This window comes from Seriola dumerili, unplaced genomic scaffold (genome assembly GCF_002260705.1).
Source record: "Seriola dumerili isolate Sdu_G_001 unplaced genomic scaffold, Sdu_1.0 BDQW01000312.1, whole genome shotgun sequence".
In the NCBI taxonomy this organism is placed as follows: Eukaryota; Metazoa; Chordata; class Actinopteri; order Carangiformes; family Carangidae; genus Seriola; species Seriola dumerili.
The window spans coordinates 469,342-488,995 of NW_019174567.1; the positions used below are offsets into that span (position 1 = coordinate 469,342).

Sequence of the window (19,654 nt, forward strand, 5' to 3'; positions counted from 1 at the left end):
ATAAAGAGGGATGTCGTTTGTGGCTTCAAATGGAGAACAGGCACAGCCCAAGGGGAGGGGCAAACTCAATGTCCTCTGAAATCTGTGTAACAGATTCACAGTACACAGATCCTATTTACTGTCATGTTGCCTAAATAGATCACTTGATTTTCTAAGAAGAAAAAAAAACAAGAAAATAACATGACAAGAAAATCATAAATCATACACTTTTTTAACATAAATAAAAAAAGATAAATTTTAAGAGGCAGTCCGTTATTATGTATCAATTAAGATGCATTATTTTATCATGAATCAATTTACCAGAATCTATAAATATCCTACTGTATGTAAATATATTTGATTTCAGAAAAACATATCACTTTCAGATTAATTTGAGAACAGTCTTCAGTGTCAAACTCACAGAAATCAATTTTCACAGTAAAGTTATTAAAGTTAAATATAGTATCTATAGTTTCTGTCATTTTCGTGGGCGTGACCGTGTCCCGTTAACAGGGACTGGAGCTTCTCAAGCTGTTCCTCACATTATAAAGTCTGACACGGACCCTCGCCTTCTCAGCTTCATATGTACTAGCATATAATTGGAAGCACGACAACCTTATAGTGACTGACTGACCTTTTCCCCTTGGCGCCTACCCCTCAGTACTACACACATATGCGACTCACCTTATCGGCCGTTGATACCAGCTCTCATAGACTTGCCGCTTCTCTCAACACTTTCCACCATGAAGTGTTTTTATTACTATATTGAGGAAACCTTTCGTGACGGAAATCTTACGGAAAAGGAAAGATTATCTGAAGCTAAATGAGACTGATGATATTCTCCCTTATTACTCTTTTCAGCATGTACACAGAAGATACAGTTACACTCAACACTCAGTTACATGTGCAAGTGACATCGGCCTAATGCTTCTTCATCCAGGAAGGAGTGCAGGAAGGTGTATAAGACAGGTTTGCTACTGTCATGAAAGGCATGTTTTAGTCAGCTCCATATTTATCTTATTTAAAAGCCACTGAACATCAAATATGACTTAGTACCTTCCTCCCAGAAAACTCCTGCCCCAATGGTCACACCGATGGTCAGACAAATGCCCCAGACAAAATGTTCTTTGCTCTTATACAAGAGTAAACATTTCCTATCAAATGTTTTACCTCCAATGTCTACTAATAGGCTGATTGTGAAATCAGTACATGATGAAAACACAGTATAATTGTAATTTTCCTCACAATTCTCATGTAAGAAGGTATCTGCAAAGTTTGTGTTATTCTATAATATCCAGTTATTGCACTGAATGCATGATAACCTTGTTTTGATGTCGGTTAAGGTTAGGCAAACATCATCGTCCTAGTTAATGTCGTGGTCACGGTGACATGAGACATGACAACGCTTTCACAACTTTTTCACAGCACAAAAATATAGCACATGATGGACTAGAAGAAGAACTGCCAGCCGACATCATCTTTGCGCAATTTAATTTCTTTGCAAAACTTAGTATTTGTGAAAAGAAGTTGGGAATATGAAAACAATTTCTGGTAGAACACGTTGCACTGTGAATTCACACTTCAGGTTAGCAGAGAGTTGACGCCACAAAGGTCAAATATCTTGAGGTCTTGTTTGACGTGGACAACAAAATGTTACATTTTTACTTTTCTCAAGTTACAAGAAAAACCATTTTAGTAACAGTTTCACGGTGATTCTGCTGTAAATATGATGAGTAGCCAATGAGAAATTCAACACAAATTTTTTTAATTAGATCAGTTATGTTGAACATTTCCACCACTGTTTACCAAGCCCTCCCCCTCACACACAGGGAAAGCTCACAGTTTATGGGGTAAAGGGTCGACGATCAGGTGCAATTGAACCTGATTCCGTTCATCCTCTGAAACTCCAGGTGGAGGAGAGAAACGAAAGTGCTGCAGGAGGTTGGTAAAGAAGATGAAGAGCTCCATCCTGGCCAGACTCTCTCCGGGACAAACTCTGCGACCTGTGAGAGAGAACAAATGAAACACTTCAGGCTATCTGCCAGGAAAAACACACATGAAAAGGAAGAAGTGCTGAAACTCACAAACCTGCAGAAAAAGGTAGGAATGCATCTCGCTTGACAAACTTTCTGTCTTTGTCCAGGAAGTGAGCAGGATAGAAGGAGTGTGGTCTCTCCCACTCACTCTCATCAAACAGGACAGACACCATGAGAGGGTACACTGTTGTCCCCTGTGGACAATACAGAACATTTAGAACATTTCTACATTATAGGTGATAGTATTCTCTTCAAACAACTTATAAATGTTTCAGGCATCTGGATGTCTGTTACACCTGTAACGACTCTCACTTTTTGGGGTTTTGGGACATGAAGATGATAAAGTTAAAGGATTAGGAATTTGATCATTTTGATAATTTCTTAAAAATAATCACTTGCCTTGCACCATTACTAGTTGCTGAACAGCTCTACCCAGGCATTACAAAAGATTTAATATGAACAACAATGTCCAGATTTATATTAACCCATGATAAACGTCACATTCACATTCAAGAGCGTGCCCCCCTCCTACGTTAACCTTGCTTTGACTAGCCTCTGTAAGACAATAGTGTGGGTTCTTCAACCAAACTTTACCCATTAATGATAAAAGTGGGTTTATTTGTAATAATTCTGTCAAGTCAGACTTGGTTCTTCTTATGAGATGTTTCAACCTTTTTAATGAAGTGACCCTGGAAGGTGATGTCTTTGGTGGTTTTGTGAGGCAACGACATGGGGGCGATGTTGGCCAGTCTCTGAATCTCATGGATGACAGCGTTGGTGAAGGACAGGTTCTTCTTGTCCTCCATTTGCACCTGACGACTTCCTACCACGCTGCTCAGCTCCTCCTGGACCTGGTCTGGGAGATTAGAAGTTTTTGTTTTCATGAAGAGGATTTTTGTGTTGGTAAATCAGATGTTGTTGCTTGGACTGTTTGTTGCTGTATGGAAGCTGCGGATGTGTTAAGATCCTTACTCTGGATTTTTGGATTTTTGGCCATAAGCAGGAGTCCGAATTTCAGTGTAGTTACTGTTGTCTCGCTGCCGCCAGAAAAAATATTCGTAACTGATCTCAAAAGGTTTTCATTGTGGAAGTGGCTGTTGGTAATCCCAGATTCCTGCAGGTAATATAGCATTAGTGCAGCTATTCAAACAAATGTTTATCCCATTTTTATTTTTCACTTAGTGTAAAAGAAATCAGCTTTCTTCTCTACTGTTTTAGTCTAACAGAGAAACGATACAGTACATATTCCATCAGTTTTCAATCAATTGGAAACGTTAGTAGTACAGCAGTAGTATAGTAGTAGTTATTAGTTTGAATTCTGGGGGAATAAATCACCACTGAGCCTTGTGGCTGTACCAGCCTCTTAGAGGCCATCCCTTTCCGCTAAATGCCTTGGCTCATTATTTAATAGTTATTTAACAATCACAACATCATCAGACAAAATGAACAGAAAAAGCCTCCAGGTTAATGCCAGTAGCTGTTGCTGTGCTCAGCTATACTGGCAAACAAGTGAAAACAGCTTAAGTTAAAAGCAATAAAAGGTTGTCATATTCAGTGCAGTCAAAAAGAATCTGTTCCCACATCTAAATGACCAACAAATGTATATTTACGTTTGTAAAACACAAAAAATGCTGTGTACATTTGCAGCAACATTCACACAGCCACTATCCATCAGCTCCATAAACCAACATATCAGTTCTGACAGGTATGTTTCCCAACCTCCAGGTTTTTCTTGTGGACCAGAAAGGCATCCACAAAGCCTCTGCACATCTGTGGGTTGAGGGTCTCTTCCAGACGTCTGAACAGCTCTAGGTTGTGTTTTCTAATGTCAGCATCTAAGTTACGGAACTCCTTCCTGTTTGCGATCCATTTGCAGAACCGTGGGAACATGTTGTACATCTGTCAAAAAATATTATAATATTTAACAAAGATTTAAATAGGAGAGTGAAAAATGAAAGTACGTCTTCATTCCGACTGCAATAGTTTATGTGCTATGGTACCTGTATGGAAGGGGACATCATAAGTGCTAAGTGCCTGTTTACTCTTTTAATCAGAGATGTAAACTCTGGATCATTATATTCATATCTGCTTCCATAGACAATGGAGCAGATAATATTAGAGACGGCACAGTGGATTGGTTGGGCTATATCAACAGTTTCTCCTGCAGAAAGGGAAACAGCAAACGGTGAATGATATTTTTCACAAAAATGTTGTTGACATGGTTTATTATGCAGTAGCATTGAAGGCATGTATTATTATTATTATTACTACTTTGAACTACGAGCTACAGGAACTGTTTAACCATCAGAGTAGCTTTCCCATAGACTGCAATACACACACACACACACACACCACCACCACCATCATCACCACCCCCACCCTTCACCCCCACCACCCCAATTTTATCAATGAAGGTGGGCTAAATAACAGAAACACCTCTGTATAATGTAATATTCACTACATCCTCCACAGTGATCAATTGAATCAACAACTGTCTAAAACTATTTTGATAATAAATTGCCAGCTGAGTATATTAGTAATTATCAGGTGTATGCTCAGGCTCCAGTGCTGTTCTCACCTGGGAACTGATATATCTGGAAACCTAAAGATGTTCTTTAATTTTATCGTTCTGTCATATATTATTATTTATTATTATTACATATTATAGTTTTACACAGTGATTAACGACAGACAAACTCTTTTTAAATCCCACAATTTCCAACTTTGACAATTTTTATATCAAAAATGTAGAGATTTGTTTTTGTCTCGTATCACCCAGTTTTGGTCTCATTCTGATATCTTTTACAGTTTTTGAGTAAGTGGGGGTAGTACCCTTCACCTCTGCCATTGACTGCAATACAAATTCAGGAGCAGGTGTTACTGGGCAGAAATGGGCGAAGCTGACTCTGATTGGCTAATTAAACTCATTAATTCTTAGTCTTTTAACTCAGGTATGAGAGCAACTCTAAGATAAATCAACATATTATAAATTGTTTACCTTTACATTTTCTCAACACTTCAGTGAGGTGGTCACATTCCTCAGTGATTTTGTTCTCACAAGCTTTCTTGCCCATCCCAAAGTCTCTGAGGTTGGTCAAAGCAAAGCGCCTCATTTCTTTCCATGAATCCCCATTGGCCCATATAATACCTGAGTTGAAGTAGTAGTAGAAAATATGTTTAATATGCAACTGAGGGCTGAAGACTGACAATACTGGTGTAAAGTTTAACAGAGGAAGTCAATGATTGGGGTAAAAGTATGTTTTTTCTCCACTTACCATGTCCTTGATTAGATTCATGCATAATTTGTGTTGGATCTCTGTCTCCGAACTCTTCAGCGTAGTTGACAAGAGCTTCCTTCACTGTCTTGTATCCTGCCAGGACCACCACTTTTTTAGGTCCCAAATAGATGGTGAACACTGATCCATATTTCTTGGAAAACTAAGAACAGCAGCATATATTACAGATATTTTCTTGCTTATAACACACACACATGAAAAAGTGATACAGTGAAAAAGGTGGGCCAACACAACACAATACATTACACTACTAGAAAAGGACCCAGTCACTGTCTTTACCTTCAGTAACGTCTCGTAGGGTCTCTTGAGGTCCAGCTGCAGCAGGTTACCAAGCAGGGGAAGCGGTCTGGGACCTGCAGGTTCCCTCCTGTCTTTCTGGGAGGTGAAGCTGAAAGTCAAAACAAGGTAGACGAGCAACAGGACTATTAGAGTTACCAACAGGGAGACAGAACTGGAAGTCTGGAGAAATAGATCTAACATCCCCATTATTAAAAAAAAAATCGTCCTGAAGCTGTTAGTGTCCCAACAAATCCTTCTAGAGCTAATGGCTGTCTTAGGCTCCGTGAGTGTTTGTGTAAAGAGAGACGCCCTTTGTGGCTCAAATGTAGAATATGCACAGCCCAAAGGGTGGGACAAATTGTGCAAAACTGCCCCAACAAGTATTATTGATCTAGTGTTACTGGTTAATGTTCTCTGAACTCTGAGTCAAAGATTTGCTGCAGATAACTCTTCTTAACTATTATGTTATTCCTTAAAATTTTCAGTATTCCAGCGGCTTAAGTTGCCACAGCAACAGTCCCTCTGGAGTAAAAAAAATAAAAATGCTTTATTTTTTGTTGTTGTGGCTGTGTACAACTAGCCCATAATTGCTAACGCCAGTCCAAATTAAAACACAGTATCATCTCCGTGGGCCATTGAATCATTTATATATCCTTCTTACCTGTAATAGTAAATATTACAATGCATTTTCCTTATTCATGCTTGGAAGAATCTAGTTGAACACTTTGTTTGCCTGTCACACTCCCATCAGTGGCTTATGTCCTCAGCTGAGTCCCAATTCAGGGGCTACATCCTTCTGAGGCTGCATTTCAAGACCGATTGCATCACAGCTGTCCCGTTTTGAAGGCTCCTTCAAATATGGCTGACAAATGTGGTCTTCTTTTCCTGGGCAACAAAGGCGTCAATGGTTGGATCCTTTGTTACCCAACCAGTCCTGAGATTCATTACCTGTAATGAAAGCAAACAATGCTGACAGAGAGCCTTAGGATTACAATGTAAGTATTTGTTTTCATCACAGTTAAAAAAAAACAAGGAAATTTAAAACCTCAAGTTTTTGTAAGAAAAAAAAATTATATGTTGTCAAGGTTGCTAGGCGACAGGATTGGCACTTTGTGACGCAACAGTAAGGGCGGGCTTGCTATACCGCATCTTCTGAAGGATGCCGGTTCTGAATTGGGACACAGCTCTCAAGTCTATACTTGGGGATATGTAGCATAAATTGAGACAGTGTAAACAAATGTCAGTAGCAGTAGCTAAATGTCTAGCTTGTTTAATATACTTTACTCTCTGAATTTAAGAGTTTTTCTATTAGATTGCATTAATAATCTATAGATGAACGCTAATGTTAGCTAGTTTCCAACTTTTGCTTTAAGTTACAGTTTAGCTAAATGTTAGAAAGCTTCTAACTCTTGCTTTAAGTTATAGATTAGCTAATTAATGTTGGCTAGTTTCTAACTTTTGCTTTAAGTTATACATTAACTAATAAATGTAAGCTAGTTTCTATCATTTGCCTTAAGTTACACTTGAGCTAACTAATGTTAGCAAGTTTCTAACTTTTGCCTTAAGTTAAAAATGAGCTAACTAATGTTATCTAGCTGATAGAGGGCCCCTTCATTTCCTATGTTTGCTTGGCATTTCATTACCAGTATAAAATATCATATTTAATTTTAGCAAATAGAGGCGCTCAGTCATGAGCAGTTAGACAACAGAGGATTCGTTGTTGGAGAGAAAGGTTTTGACATTAAAAAGTTTATTATTTAATTTTAATACTTTAGTAATTAGTCTTTTACATTTTTAATATTAGCTTTTATAAAAGGCACCCCCTTTGTTTTTATTCAGGAATTCAGTCGTTTTTACCTGCTCATGTAATTGAACAATATTGTGTGAGGAGACTTATAAGTTAGCAGTATAGTTGTGATCGTAGCAGTGTAAGGTATGTGTTCTTTAGGCTATTTGCCAGTAAATAAATGCTTCTGAACTACAGTTCAGACAGTGAGCCAGGAAAGGTTAACAATATTGAGGCAGGAAAATACATGATTCATTGTCACTAGAGTGTGTCATTGCTTTGAAGCTTACCATAAAAGGGATTTTTAGATGTGTGTTCTCTATACTGCACATTTGATATGTTTAATGTCAGTTCAAAGGGATTATCTTAATAAGTCTTCAGCCAGGAAGGAGTGCAGAAAGGTGAAGATGTCTAGGCAGAGAGCAGCAAGATGCAGGACAGAGACTTAGAACATTAAAGACAGGCAGCATAAAACCATGAGACAGGCCCTGAATTTTTACTTCCTAAAGACTCTGCGGTTCAAAGAATGTAGCATCTCATGGACTGGATAAAACATTGCCAGTGAACTGATTTATGCAGCATTATTTATTGTTGAAAAATACATCAAAATATTACACCTTCATTTTGCATCACAAATTACAAGATAGCCCTTTGTGGGGTCATGATACATATAATAAGTGAACTATGAATCTGGAAGGGCCACGTATGTAAATGTTCTAAAATATTGGTAGCATAGAGTACTGAATCAACACTAGACAAATGAAATGCCTGGAAAATGGATATATGGATATGGATAACACACAAAACAGAAAAAACTTTAATCATATGTCTGATGTTTGTACTTAATATTTGGAAGAGAAAGGTACTCTATTTCACTGTCTGTCGGAATATCCAAAGATCCAAAAATTCAGGAAAAATATTATTATTGCTTGGACGGTTTAAATAAGCAGGTAACATACATTTTATGTTATATATTTACATTAGTGTTGTTAGATTATATATGTTCACTACTGTTAAGCTACATGTGGCTTTTCATTACTAGGTCCTCCTCCTCCTCACATACAGGGGACAGCACAAAGTTTATGAGGTGAGGGGTTGAGGGCGAAGCCGACACGTGGGGTCAGATCCAGTTCATCCTCTGAAACTCCGGGTGGAGGAGTGAAACGAAAGTGCTGCAGGAGGGTGGTGAAGAAGATGAAGAGCTCCATCCTGGCCAGACTCTCTCCGAGACAAATCCTGCGACCTGTGAGGGACAGCACAGAAACACTTCAAGTCATCTGCCAGTAGAAGTGAACACTGACATTAAGAGACGCTCGAACTCACAAACCTGCAGAAAAAGGTAGGAATGCATCTCGCTTGACAAACTTTCTGTCTTTGTCCAGGAAGTGAGCAGGATAGAAGGAGTATGGTTTCTCCCACTCACTCTCATCATACAGGACAGATGTCAAAAGAGGAAACACTGTGGTCCCCTGTGGACAACATAAAATTTGTCAATAAATTAGAAAAAAAAAAAAAAAATCAATCAATTGATATTTAATTAGCGCCATCATCAGGTCAAAATAAACTTTGACCTATGATCAAATTAACTTGAAATTAACTTTGTACATGTGGACGCTAGTATTTGGCCAGCAAATGACAACCCCACAGTTACTGATGTGGCTATCATCTTTAGTCATAATTTATTACACAGTATTTCATTTAGCTAATTTTACCAATCATTTTTTGACATTTTTATTTAGTTAGTATTTTCTTGTTTGATAGTTTCTATCCTCCGAATTAGTAGTTTTGTTGAGTCTGACCTTCTTGATGAAGTAACCCTGGAAGGTGACGTCTTGGCTCGTTTTGTGAGGCAGTGAAAAGGGGGTAATGTTGGCCAGTCTCTGTGTCTCATGGATGACAGCGTCAGTGAAGGGCAGGTTCTTCCTGTCTTCAACCTGCACCTGACGACTTCCTATCACCCTGCTCAGCTCCTCCTGGACCTGGTCTGGGAGGGAGGGAATCTCTTTTATTTATATGATGAAGCTTGGAATGTGTGGTTAAGTTTGAAAGCTGTGCACGTTTACAGTCTGTTACCTTGGATTTTTGGATATTTAGCCATAAACAGGAGCCCCCATCTGATGGTAGTTGAGGTTGTTTCAGTGCCGGCACCAAACAGTTGAATAACTGTCATCAAAAGGTTTTCATTGTGGAAGTGACTGTTGGTAATCTCAGATTTCTGCAAATACAGAGAAAAATGAAGAAAATCTTGAAGTAGACCTTTACCTGGCATCAGTGAGGATTTTATTTGTTTGGTTTGGTGTAGGTTTTGCTGCTTATCACTCCGTTTCTGATTCGCTTGGTTAAATGGAATGAAGTGAGGCAACTGCAGGAAGTGAGTTGACCTCATTTGGGTTCAGGTATGCCCACATGTTGACACAAGCAACAAGACATCCAGTGTATATTGTGGCTTGTGAGTAGTTTTCATAGCCCTAAGACTTAGTGGTGGTTAATTCCCCAAGACATAACCTTTATCATTGCTACCTGTGGCATAACATGAAGCAAGATTACTCTTCTGTAGCTTCAACCATTGGTTGTATTAGTTATGAAAAATATACAGTAACACAGCTGAAATCTATGAACATGAACACGTTGTTAAAAATAGGGGCCGTTTTCAAATAATAATTTAAAGTAGTACATGTAAGATGTACATGTAAAATGTTTACAACAAACCGTTGACTCTGGATTATCATCTTACCATTTCTGATTATTGGTGATTCACGCTTGTCTCCCTGATGAACAATGATGAACAATCTTGCAACGTTTCAAGGTAAGAAGATAAAAACTCAAACCGAATAAATCTAGTTGTCCATTAATGCATCTATGCCTCTAACTTGCAAACACATCCAGTTATGTTTGGATCAAGAGGATCTTTGTCTTTTAAATGCAAAGATTAACTGCACAACAAGCCATATTAATTGTCTGATAATTGCATTAACACCACACACGCGGTCAAGAGGTCAAGTTCAGTGACTCCATTGAGCTGAGGTGACGCCAATCAAACTGGAGAGCACCCCCGTCAATAAAAGAGGCCACCTCAATTATGCATAACTTTAAGCCTTGATAAAATGTAAACAGGTGAGTTAAATGTCTACGTGTTAAATCAAAGATCACAGCACTATGGCAGTTATGATAAGTAGGTGATTCCCAACCTCCAGATGTTGCTTGCGGACCAGAAAGGCATCCACAAAACCTCTGCACATCTCTGGATTGAGGGTCTCTTTCAGACGTTTGATCAGCTCCAAGTTCATTTTCTTATTGGCATCATACAATTTGTGAAAAAGCTTCCTGTTAGCGATCCATCTACCAATCCATGGGAACAGGTTGTACACCTGTCAAAATATATGTATACACATCAGTATTTGAAATATCGTAAAGATTTGACTGGATACTCAGATTCAGTTCTATTCGCTATCAAGAGTTTATTTGTAATTTTATTTAAATCACATTACTGAAAGTATTAGATTCATAAACATATGAAATGATACCTGTATTGATGGAGAGCCCACAAGTTGAATAGTTCCGTTTGCTCGATCTACCATGGATGTAAACTCTGGATCGTCATACTCAAATCTGCTGCCATAGACCATGGAGCAGATAATATTAGAGACTGCATAGTTCACTGGTTGGGTCGTATCAAAGGCTTCTCCTGCAAACAGAAAAACAAAAAAACAACAACAACAACAACAAAAATTAAAATCATAGGTGATTCCTTTGAAGCCTGTTGCTTATCATGCAGGTGGTTGAAACACCTACCTTTGAATTTCTTAAACACTTCTGTGAGCTTGTGAGTTTCCTCTGAGATTTTGTCCTCACATGCCTTTTTACCCATCCCATAATCTCTCAGGTTCGTCAAAGCAAAGCGCCTCATTTCTTTCCATGATTCTCCATTGGACCATAAAACCCCTGAGACGAAGCATTTCAACAAAATGTGTGTGAGGGAAATTCTTCTCTGTATCATATGAAAAGAAAGAATAACTTAAGCAGTGAGACTGATGAAATGCTCCTTTATTACTCTTTTTTTTAAGTTCACAGAGGATACAGTTACATACAACACTCAGGACATGTTCAACTGACACCTCTCTCTTATACAGACAAATCTCTTCTATACACTCACCACCACCCTTTGACAGAAATACAGGAACAAAACAACAGAGTATTTATAGACTGTTTCCGTAAGACCTGATGGTCATACCACATTAACCCCCGCACTCTCCTCCCATGTCAGCATGTCCCTGCCAAAACTTTCTTGGCACATATCAGCAAATTTTAACATTTCCTATCAGATGTTTTCCCTCTGGAAGTCTATTTTCAGCCATAGCTAATAGGCTTCATTGTGAAATCAGAACATGAAGAAAACACACCATACACCATTGTAATTTTCCTCACGTGTTAAATAAATAACTGATTACAACTAAAGCCTGTGAACATTTCCTAAATGTTGAGTGGTACACTGCAGGAAAAGCTTGTTGTTGTTGTTGTTGTTGTTATTGTTGTTGTTGTTGTTTAGTTTTTTCTTGTCTTACCGTGTCCTTGACTAACTTCATGCATAATTAGCATCGGATCTCTGTCTCCAAACTCTTCAGCATAGTTGACAAGTGCTTCCTTCACTGTCTTAAATCCCGCGAGGACCACCACTTTCTTGGCTCCCATATAGATGGTGAACACGGATCCATATTTCTTGGAAAACTAAGAACAGCAGCATATATTACAGATACTTACTTGAACACACACACACACACACATACACACACACACACACACACACACACATTATGGGGGTTGAAAAGGGTCGTGGAGGACGAGACGCACGAACAGACACTTGTTTGATCATTTACTAAAAGTCTCATGCATGTGTGACTCCTAACTCTAGTCATAATTATTGTTTTATCTGTTTTCGTCATTTACATATCTTTATCTGGTTATCTTTATCTATATAATTTTTATTTAATTTGTTTCAAGGATAAAACAGATTATAAACGGCCTATAATGAGCCCTGTTAACCTGACCTCTCCTTCATGAAAAGCACAATATCTAGTTATAAGTGACTGGTCTTATGTATGTAAAGGTCTCTATGGTTTTATCACAGCCTGGTGTCTCTTTCAGGCGATTTAACGCAGGTGGAAAAAGTGAACTGCCAATTTATCAGTCCTGCTGCCTTCAGATTAGTGATGCACTTTCTTACTCGTATGTGCTACGGTTCATACATTAGCTAACTGTGACCACATCAAACCTCCACACACGGAGCAAAACCAAACATCACAGGATGATTCACTTCACAGTCTTGCAGATTATTTATACTTATTATTTATACTATATTTATTATACTTAGCTTATAACTAAGGCTGCTTTTTGACTCCATATACTCAACCCACACAACACTTCTACAGATGCTGCAGGGATTTAACAAATAGAAGGAGACTTTCTGCGCTGATTTTGATTGGAGAGTGTTTGATATATGTAAATAATTTATATATTTTAAGTATTAATCCATTGTTGCAGCACATCTGCAGCAGGTATTAATTTGTATTTAATGTGGTTTTCATATAATAATGTATAAACCATTATTATAGTTTCTACCTAATGGAAAATCATACATAAACATTTAAATAAAGCTACATAAATGGCAGAAACAGATAAAACAACAATAATGAATCATACCAGGCTGTTAATGTGTTCACATTTAGATAAACAGCTGGTTTTCTTAATTCCTGATTGGACAGTTTAGATGAAGCCTGATTCACACATGCACACAAACTCATTTAGTTTTTTCACATTGGGAAAAACTACATTGACTTGCAATAATTTCCTGGAGACTTGCCAGGACCCTAACCATAACCACTGACCCAAAAATCAGCTTTTTCCTAATGGGGCTTTTCTCCTCTGGTGACTGGGATTTAGTCTGAAATTAGTCCCCAAAAGTAACCTAAGCCAGAAGCACACACACACACACACACACACACACAGTAGAAAGTGGATACCCTCAGTAACGTCTTATAGGGTCTCTTGAGATCCATCTGCAGCAGGTTACCAAGCAGGGGAAGTGGCCTGGGGCCTGGAGGCTCCTTCTTGTCCTCCTGGGAGCTGAAGCTGAAGGTCAAAACAAGGTAGACGAGCAGCAGGATCATTATAGTTCCCAACAGGGAGACAGAACTGAAGGTCTGGAGAAATAGATCTAACATCTCCATGATTTAAGAAAAGTATCCTTAAGCTGTCAGTGTTCCTCACAATATGGATTTGCTTCTCGAGCCTCTGTTAATGTTTTTGTAAAGAGGGGTTTCTTTTTGTGCTTGGAGAATAGGCACAGCCCAAGGGGAGGGACATACTGCGGAAAACTAGCCCAACAAGTTTTTGTCGTCTGCTCTAAGGTATTTAGGTCATGTTCTCTGAAATCTGGTTCAGAGATTAACACGGACCGCTCCTGCTGTTGCAACATACAGTATACATATCATGTCGCAACGCTTGTTTTTATTCTGCATAAGTCTGAGACTTTTGCACCCTACTGTGTCTGTGTTTGGTTCTAATGCTTCACCATTGATAAGGATTCCATGTTTTATTCCATTCCCCTTATTGTTGTCTCATTGAATCCTAAATGTTTGAGCATGTTATGTTTAAATCCCAGAATATCTTATGTTCTGAACATGGTATTGATAGGAAAAAGGTCTGCATGTGTCACAGAATGAAGACCAAGGGTGACTTGGCCTTTTCTGTTGGCGTCCCCACCCTTGTGCAAGCAAATTGAGACACTGTATGTAATGTAAGTAGCACATGCTAATTATTTAGTTTGTTTAATACACTTTACTTTCTTACTTTCAGAGTTTCTGAATTAGATTGTGTCAAGAATATATGGATGAACGCTACCATTAACTAGTTTCTAGCTTTTGCCTTATGTTGCACCTAGCTAACAAATGTTAGAACCTAGTGATAGCACCTAACAAATGTTAGCTAGGTTCTAACTTTTTCCTGAAGTTACAGTTTAGCTAACTAATGTTAGCTAGCTAGTTAGCTGTTAGCTAGTGCACCCTTTCATGTCCAATGTTGGCTTTGCATTTCATTACCAATATAAAATGACATATATATTATCTAATTTTAGAAATCACTGGTATTCCGGAGCAGTGACACATGGAGGCTTAATTGTTGTAGAGATATGTTTTGACATCAATATAGTTTAGTACTTAGTACTTTGCTTTAATTAGTCTTGTAGCTTTTCAATATTAGCTTTTAAAAGATGCACCCCCTTTGTTTTCAGGAATTCAGGAGTTTTACCTGGTTGGGTTATTGAACAACAGAGTTCCCCAGACTTCCAAATTGATCGTATAATCAGAACCTGTGTCAACATTTGCTGTCCTTTTCCTGATTAAGATGGTGCCCAGCAGACAACTGTAATTCTAATTAAAGTTATTTAACATTAATTCCCCACGTTTATAATCATACAGGGACCGCCCACACACGAGATGGCATAGTGCAGTACGCAGCGTTCGAGTGAAAGCAGCCTTCCAGAATTTCCTCCACTGAAGAAACCACGCTTTTCACCTAACAGGCCACAGATAAAGAAAGAGGTATGACCAAAGCATAGGTGGACTGGCTATGGGGACTACCGGCTCAAATCCCTTTTGGCTGGTGGAACATCAAAACAACCACAGTTTTTAAAGTTTTTACCAGCTCCTTCAGTGTCATTCATGCATTCCAGTCTACGCAGATAAGTCCGAGGCTCATTTTCTTTCCCAGTGCAATCGTGGACCAGAATCAATGTTGGTCTGGCTTTACTGATATGAAAAACCCTACAAGGTGCTAAAAGGCTCCAACTTGACTTGGAACTGGCTTTTTGTCACCACCATGCATAAAAAACTTGATGGTTTCAAAATATTACACAATGTCTATTTTCATTAATGACCAGCTAGAGTAGGCATGATAATGTTAGTTAACTTGCTGCAGCTATCACTAGTTGGCTTGATGCCAGCATTGCTGTAGAGCATATCATGTCAGTGCTATCGTGGGCTAATGGTTGTGGCTAGATTGTTTTTTGTTGTTGTGTAACAAAGTAACTTTATTCAGTTGTGCCTCTTGTGTATGTAGTTGCCGCTTTAACTGGATTGATTTATTGACATCAGTGGTTTTGATCATATTAACTACTGTTAAACTTTTTTTCATTACTAAGCCCTCCCCCTCCTCACATACAGGGGACAGCACAAAGTTTATGAGGTGAAGGGCTGAGGCTGAGGCCCATGTGTGCAGTCAGATCCAGTTCATCCTCTGAAACTCCAGGTGGAGGAGTGAAACGAAAGTGCTGTAGGAGGGTGGTGAAGAAGATGAAGAGCTCCATCCTGGCCAGACTCTCTCCGAGACAAATCCTGCGACCTGTGAGGGACAGCACAGAAACACTTCAAGTCATCTGCCAGTAGAAGTGAACACTGACATTAAGAGACGCTCGAAATCACAAACCTGCAGAAAAAGGTAGGAATGCATCTCGCTTGACAAACTTTCCATCTTTGTCCAGGAAGTGAGCAGGATAGAAGGAGTATGGTTTCTCCCACTCACTCTCATCATACAGGACAGATGTGAGGAGAGGATACACTGTGGTCCCCTGTGGACAACATAAAATCTGTGAGGCTTTTCTGTACTCATCATATTATCCTTTAATTATTTATTTTGATGAAATACTAAAACGTTTTAAGAACTTTGTTGAACAACTTAATAAATAAAAAGATTTTTTCAAATTTTTTCAAATACATTGATAAGTCTCAAAAAAGGATCATTCAACAGATAAAAAGAATTAGAAAAATATCACGTTTATTTTAACACTGATGAAATGTACTGACAGTAGGTTCACATGTTTGGTTCTAAATAAATGACCTAACAACTATTGGATGGACTCCAATGCAACTTGGTGCTGATATCAGTGGTTACCTTTCATTTGGCGCCATCATCAGGTCAAAAATATTATTGTCCAATACTTTGACTTTTGATCAAATGCCTTTAAAATGAATGACCGTCCTGTCAACTTCAGCTGTTCATGTTGACGTCAGTATTTAGCCAGCCAAGCAAAGCCTCACAGTTACTGGTGTGGCTGTCAACTCTACGCTCGTTTTTAATCTTGTTCATTTATTACACATCATGTTATTCAATTAATTTACCAAACATTTTTGACATGTTTTATATATTTTGTATTTTCTTGCTTGTTGGATTTTATCCTCCATATTAGTAGTTTTGTTGAGTCTGACCTTCTTGATGAAGTAACCCTGGAAGGTGACGTCTTGGCTCGTTTTGTGAGGCAGTGAAAAGGGGATAATGTTGGCCAGTCTCTGTGTCTCATGGATGACAGCGTCAGTGAAGGGCAGGTTCTTCCTGTCTTCAACCTGCACCTGACGACTTCCTATCACCCTGCTCAGCTCCTCCTGGACCTGGTCTGGGAGGGAGGGAATCTCTTTTATTTATATGATGAAGCTTGGAATGTGTGGTTAAGTTTGAAAGCTGTGCACGTTTACAGTCTGTTACCTTGGATTTTTGGATATTTAGCCATAAACAGGAGCCCCCATCTGATCGTAGTTGAGGTTGTTTCAGTGCCGGCACCAAACAGTTGAATAACTGTCATCAAAAGGTTTTCATTGTGGAAGTGACTGTTGGTAATCTCAGATTTCTGCAAATACAGAGAAAAATGAAGGAAATCTTGAAGTAGACCTTTACCTGGCATCAGTGAGGATTTTATTTGTTTGGTTTGGTGTAGATTTTGCTGCTTATTACTCTGAATGGAAAGTTAAGCAACTGCAGGAAGTGAGTTGACCTCATTTGGGTTCAGGTATGCCCACCTGTTGACACTGGCAACAAGACAGACAGTATACAGCACACTACTATGACAAGTAAAGTAGATTAATTGTATAAAAAAAACTTTTGTCAGCCCAAGTGACTCTGCTATGGGCTCACATCTTTAGCTTTCACTTGTGAATGTATGTTATCCCAGCCTTACTCAAGTCTAAAACGTGTATATCAAAGATTATATTTAAATATTAATAAGCGATGAGCATTATAGAAATTATGATAGGCAGGTGATTACCAACCTCCAGATGTTGCTTGCGGACCAGAAAGGCATCCACAAAACCTCTGCACATCTGTGGGTTGAGGGTCTCTTTCAGACGTCTGAACAGCTCCAAGTTAATTTTCTTATTGGCTTCATACAATTTGCAGAATTTCTTCTTGTTACTGATCCATCTACCAGTCCATGGGAACAGGTTGTACACCTATCAAAATATATGTTTATGCAACAGTATTTAACATAATGTGAAGATTTCCTGGGTAACTCATATTCAGTTCTAATCAAGAGTTTATTTCTTATGTGTATTTAAATCACAGTGCCACATAGATACCTGTATAGACGGAGAGCCCACAAGTTGACTGTTTCTGTTTGTTCGATCTACCAGAGATGTGAACTCTGGGTCATCATATTCAAACCTGCTGCCATAGACCATGGAGCAGATAATATTAGAGACTGCATACGTAGTTCACTGGTTGGGTCGTATCAAAGGCTTCTCCTGCAAACAGAAAAACAAACAACAACAGTACGAACAACAACCAAAATTGAAATCATAGCTGATTCTTTTGAAGAGTGTTGCTTATCATGCAGGTGGTTGAATTTCTTAAACACTTCAGTAAGTTGCTGACTTTCCTCACAGATTTTGTCCTCACATGCCTTTTTACCCATCCCATAATCTCTCAGGTTCATAAATGCAAAGCGCCTCATTTTTTTCCACGATTCTCCATTGGACCATAAAACCCCTGAGACGAAGCATTTCAACAAAATATGTTAAATCAGTAACTGCTTAGCTAAAGACTGAAACATTTGCTAAAAGTTAAATGATATCTGCCAAAGGTTGGAGCAAAGGACTCTGGCATACTATCTTCTACACTTGCTGTGAGAAATTTTTCTTTAACAAAGATACCTAACCAAGTGACCAGAGTTGGTAAATCAATAAACATTTGAATTAAGTAATCAGGCGGAATGAACCACTTTGACAATATAGGCAGAAAGTTGTAATTGAACAAAAGTGATGTACGTCAGAATGACAGATTATCTTTGGTTTTTGGTTAAAATGGTTAAAAACATAGCAAGGGTTTGAATGATCGGCATCTTCTGAATGTTAAGAGATTTTTCTGTGAATTTTTAGACATCGCATTAAGTAACTAGCTCGTCTATTATAAAGTCGTTTGAAAAAAAAAGTGTATTTTTTCTCTTTTTTTTCTCTTATTTGGTCTCTACTTTAGGAGATGGTATCTTTCCTTTATTATGAAGGTGTATTTTAAGATGCGTTTAATGTGCAGTCTATGTATTTCGATCTAGTTATACTGTCGCCAATGGCTCCTTAATGTGATTGTGAAAGAAGCTTGATGCAGTGAGTGACGTCAGTCTGTTGTCTGACTGGTGTACATAGGTCAATCAAACTTTTTAAGATGGTCTTTAATTCCGTAAAATAATCTTTCTACCAAAATGTAGTTTATGAATATTTTTACTGTAGGTGTAAAAGAGTCACTCCATGCTGAATGTTTAAAATAGTGTTTTGTTTTTGTCTTACCGTGTCCTTGACTAACTTCTAGCATAATTAACATCGGGTCTCTTTCTCCAAATTCTTCAGCGTAGTTGACAAGAGCCTCCTTCACTGTCTTATATCCTGCCAGGACCACCACTTTCTTAGGTCCCAAATAGACAGTGAACACTGATCCATATTTCTTGGAAAACTAAGAACAGCAGTATATATTACAGATATTATTTTGCTTACATTCATTTTCTAATAGACTAACCCATTACTATAACTACTACTTACCTAAAGCTAACCTTAACCTAAACCTAACTTTACCCTAACTTTAGAACATGTCTACAATTCAAAATTTCATGATTCCTTTAGGGGAACTTTGTGTCCCCATAAGGAAGATGTGTGAAAAAAAAATGTGAAAATGGATACGGTGAAGGAGCTAACACTTTCACTGACTGGAACCTACACAATTTATGTCTTTACCTTCAGTAACGTCTCGTAGGGTCTCTTGAGGTCCAGCTTCAGCAGGTTACCAAGCAGGGGAAGTGGTCTGGGACCTGGAGGCTCCTTCTTGTCCTCCTGGGAGCTGAAGCTGAAGGTCGAAACAAGGTAGACGAGCAACAGGGTCATTATAGTTCCCAACAGGGAGACAGAACTGGAAGTCTGGAGAAATAGATCTAATATCTCCATAATTTAAAAAGTGAAGCTGTTAGTGTCGTA

At 38.5% G+C, this 19,654-nt stretch overlaps 2 protein-coding genes and 1 pseudogene across 2 annotated transcripts; all 3 read right to left on the minus strand.

Moving 5' to 3' along the window:
• Positions 1-1,723: 1,723 nt before the first annotated feature.
• On the minus strand, positions 1,724-5,838 carry LOC111231672 (cytochrome P450 2K4-like). The gene is made up of 9 exons (XM_022758880.1): positions 5,591-5,838; positions 5,291-5,453; positions 5,014-5,163; positions 4,016-4,176; positions 3,735-3,914; positions 2,988-3,129; positions 2,687-2,871; positions 2,068-2,209; positions 1,724-1,982 (listed from the first exon to the last, which is right to left on the minus strand). The coding sequence occupies exons 1-9, from the start codon at positions 5,795-5,797 to the stop codon at positions 1,816-1,818; spliced, it is 1,497 nt and encodes a 498-aa protein (XP_022614601.1). The 5' UTR covers positions 5,798-5,838; the 3' UTR covers positions 1,724-1,815.
• Positions 5,839-8,009: 2,171 nt separating this feature from the next.
• On the minus strand, positions 8,010-13,683 carry LOC111231671 (cytochrome P450 2K1-like). Its single transcript, XM_022758879.1, has 9 exons — positions 13,394-13,683; positions 11,939-12,101; positions 11,169-11,318; positions 10,901-11,061; positions 10,565-10,744; positions 9,450-9,591; positions 9,176-9,360; positions 8,704-8,845; positions 8,010-8,619 (listed from the first exon to the last, which is right to left on the minus strand). The coding sequence occupies exons 1-9, from the start codon at positions 13,598-13,600 to the stop codon at positions 8,432-8,434; spliced, it is 1,518 nt and encodes a 505-aa protein (XP_022614600.1). The 5' UTR covers positions 13,601-13,683; the 3' UTR covers positions 8,010-8,431.
• A 1,839-nt stretch (positions 13,684-15,522) lies between these two features.
• Positions 15,523-19,639, minus strand: LOC111231674 (annotated as a pseudogene).
• Positions 19,640-19,654: the final 15 nt, after the last annotated feature.